The sequence below is a fragment of the Monoraphidium neglectum genome (assembly GCF_000611645.1).
Source record: "Monoraphidium neglectum strain SAG 48.87 unplaced genomic scaffold scaffold05140, whole genome shotgun sequence".
NCBI lineage: Eukaryota > Viridiplantae > Chlorophyta > Chlorophyceae > Sphaeropleales > Selenastraceae > Monoraphidium > Monoraphidium neglectum.
The window spans coordinates 190-3016 of record NW_014008490.1 but is presented as its reverse complement, the minus strand read 5'-3'; the positions used below and the strand labels follow the sequence as shown (position 1 = coordinate 3016).

Genomic DNA, 2827 nt, shown 5'->3' with positions numbered 1-2827 from the left:
GCCACCGGCTCGCAGACAGGATATGTTATGTTAGGCCTGGGTTGTGATGGTGTAACAGACGAGGTCGAGGCGGAGGGCGCGGCAACGGCCGCGGCGGCGACGGCACCGGCGGGCGCAGGTGCGGGCGGGGTGAGGGTGTGCGATGTGGGGGGGAGGGTTCGGCTGCCCAGAGGAAGGCGACGGGCCAGGGGTTGGGAATCACCACCGGGGCACGGTGCCCATGCAGAAGGCTCACACATGCGCGGCGGCCGGTCAGGGAATCAGGGAGGTCACGGTGTCCTGCATAAAGCCGTGCCGGCTGGCCCGCGTCCCGATCCGCCTGTTCCCCTTCCCTTCAGCTGCTTGACACCCCCCCCCCATATGCATGCACACGCCATACGAGCAGCCGCTGCCCCTGCTTGCCAGCACCGCATGTGTAAATGCATCCGCACTCTGCGAAGTGCCCCGAAAAGGCCCCATTACTCACTGCGGCGCAGGCCGTGGCGGCAGGCGCCCAGCAGCTAGGCGCAGAAGCAGGGGTTGAAGCCAGGGGTTGGCGGTTCCATGCCCATGCCTTATAGCCCCGCTGTACGCTTTGTCAGAAAACGAATAGCATATTTTTCCTGTGAGACTGCGACTGGCTTATCCGCACACGAAGGCCGCGCGCTCAAAGTCACTGGAACCGAGCCGCGCCTAGGGCAACAGACATTTCGCCATAATGGATCACAACGCCGTGGGAGGTGGAATGGACCAGCTTGTGTCAATGCTCATGGTGCGCGGCGCCAACGCCGCCGACGCCGCTGTCGGCGCGCCTGCCGTGCTGTGGGACTATCAGACAGCCAGAGCCCGCTCCCATGCATGCATGCGGCGCGCCGCCGAGCATGATTTGCGCAGACAGAGCGGCTTGCACGCAGCTCGACGGCGTGCGGTTCCACTTGGCCGCTGCCTTACTCAACTCCGTTCCGACCACCCCCGTCACTCCTCAACACTCTGCCCCACCCCCCATCCCCCAAAAAACAAAAGATTAGCAAGATGAGCACCGGCCACAGCACCATGGACATGGTCCTCGTGATCCTCGTGCCGCTGCTGCTGCGCCAGCTGCTGCCCCTGCTGCAGGCCGCCTGGGAAAAGTACTTGAAGGTGCGCCCCCGGCGCTCCGCACGCCATGCTCCTCTTTGCAACCCCCACTCGCCGACGACGGTCCCTTCGCCACGGCGCCCGCGCCAACGGCAGCAGGCTCGCTGCCACGCGGCCGCCCAGGCGACTCAAGCTCGCACGCCTTTATAAACCCCTCAAGTCCACCGCCACCCGCTCGCTGCTGCTCGCTGCTGCTCGCTGCCGACCCCGTCTCCTCCCCCACAGAGGGCCGACAAGGGCAGCGGCGCCCACCAGCGCGTCGTGACCTACACCCAGAAGCACGCGCAGTACAGCTACAGCGGCGACATAGACAAGGAGCCGCCCAACCACCTGCTGCAGGCCGCGATCCTGCTGTACCTCAACCACACCGCTGACCTGGCCTCAAAGATCACGCACGCCGACGTGCAGCTGCGGCGGGTCAAGAAGGACGCAGGCGTGGCCACAGGCGCCGCTGCTGCAGACTGGGCGTCCAAGGGCGGGGGCAGCAGCGACGACGGCGGCGGCGGCGGCGGTGACGACGGCGCGTCGTCGTCGTCGTCGGGTGACAGCTGGACCAGCTGGTGCCGCCCGTCGGGTGACGAGCTGCTGGATCACCTGGGGGTGTCACTAGTGCCGCCGGAGGACACATGGGTGGAGCTGGAGGCGGGACTGCGGCTCAAGCGGTGAGTCAGCCTGCGCGCGCGCAGCAGCGGCGGGCCGGGGGAGAGCGCCCATGCAACAGCGCAAGTGAAGGTGGTTGCATGGGCATTTCGTGTTGAGCTGGAGGTTGAATGCGCCTGGGCTTTGGTGGCTAAACGCCCACAATGTGGGTGCTTTGGGTAGCCAGCAATACACACCTGCTCATAAACTTCTCATGCGCGCGCGGCGGCCCGCCTTCAACCACACAGGATCGAGCAGAACTCGAACAGCAACGGCGACGGCAGTGGCGGCGAGGGCGGAGGCCAGAAGGCCGCGTCCAGCAGCAGCAGCACCACCACTCTCATAGTAGAGGGCGCCACGGCGGCGCAGGTCGATGGCTTCATCGGCCGCGCGTGGGCCCACTTCCGGGAGGAGCGGTGCGCGGCGGTCGCGCAAGGGCGCGAGCTGGGGTTGCGCACGCCGGGCCCTGCTGCACCTGCGGGCCCTTGGATCGCGCGTGCTGGTTGGGGGCATGCGCCCTCCTTGCCAGCGGCCGCCGGGCTGCGGTTGCAGCTGAGTAGCAGGCGGCTGCCACTCAGCTGGCAGGCGGCTCGAGACAGCGTCGTACTTCCAGGCCCTTTGCATTCGCACGACGGTTCTCAACCATGCGGTCTGTATGAAAACCCTCACCCAGCGTGACCTCCATGGCACCCGTCACCCCAGGCGCAAGAAAAAGAAGGACGAGAGCCGCTACCTTTACATGCCGGTGCTGGGCCGCGGCGGCGGCGGCGGCGGCGGCGAGGAGGCGGGCGGCGACCGCTGGACTTACAAACGGTGGGAGGGCGGGTGCCTGCGGGAGGGGACTGCGATCTGAAGGCAGCAACCGCCCCTCAAGGCGGGCGTCCGTCCCACAGCAAGACACTCAATCTACATCTGTTAATCGTTTCAGTCTAACCAAGTTTCTTAATTTCTTCATGTCATGCACCAAACCCCTAACCCCCATCCCCCATCCGCCGCCCCCCGTCAACAACCCCCCAAGGTACAAGCTCTCTGACGACAAGACGTTCACCAGCCTCTTCCACCCCGACAAGGC

At 66.1% G+C, this 2827-nt stretch overlaps 1 protein-coding gene across 1 annotated transcript; it reads left to right on the top strand.

Moving 5' to 3' along the window:
• Positions 1-1011: 1011 nt before the first annotated feature.
• Positions 1012-2608, top strand: MNEG_15221 (hypothetical protein; the record flags this gene model as incomplete). Its single annotated transcript, XM_014036308.1, has 4 exons — positions 1012-1119; positions 1342-1778; positions 2004-2171; positions 2458-2608. 4 exons carry the CDS (start codon positions 1012-1014, stop codon positions 2606-2608), a joined length of 864 nt encoding a protein of 287 aa, XP_013891762.1.
• Between the last annotated feature and the right edge of the window lie 219 nt (positions 2609-2827).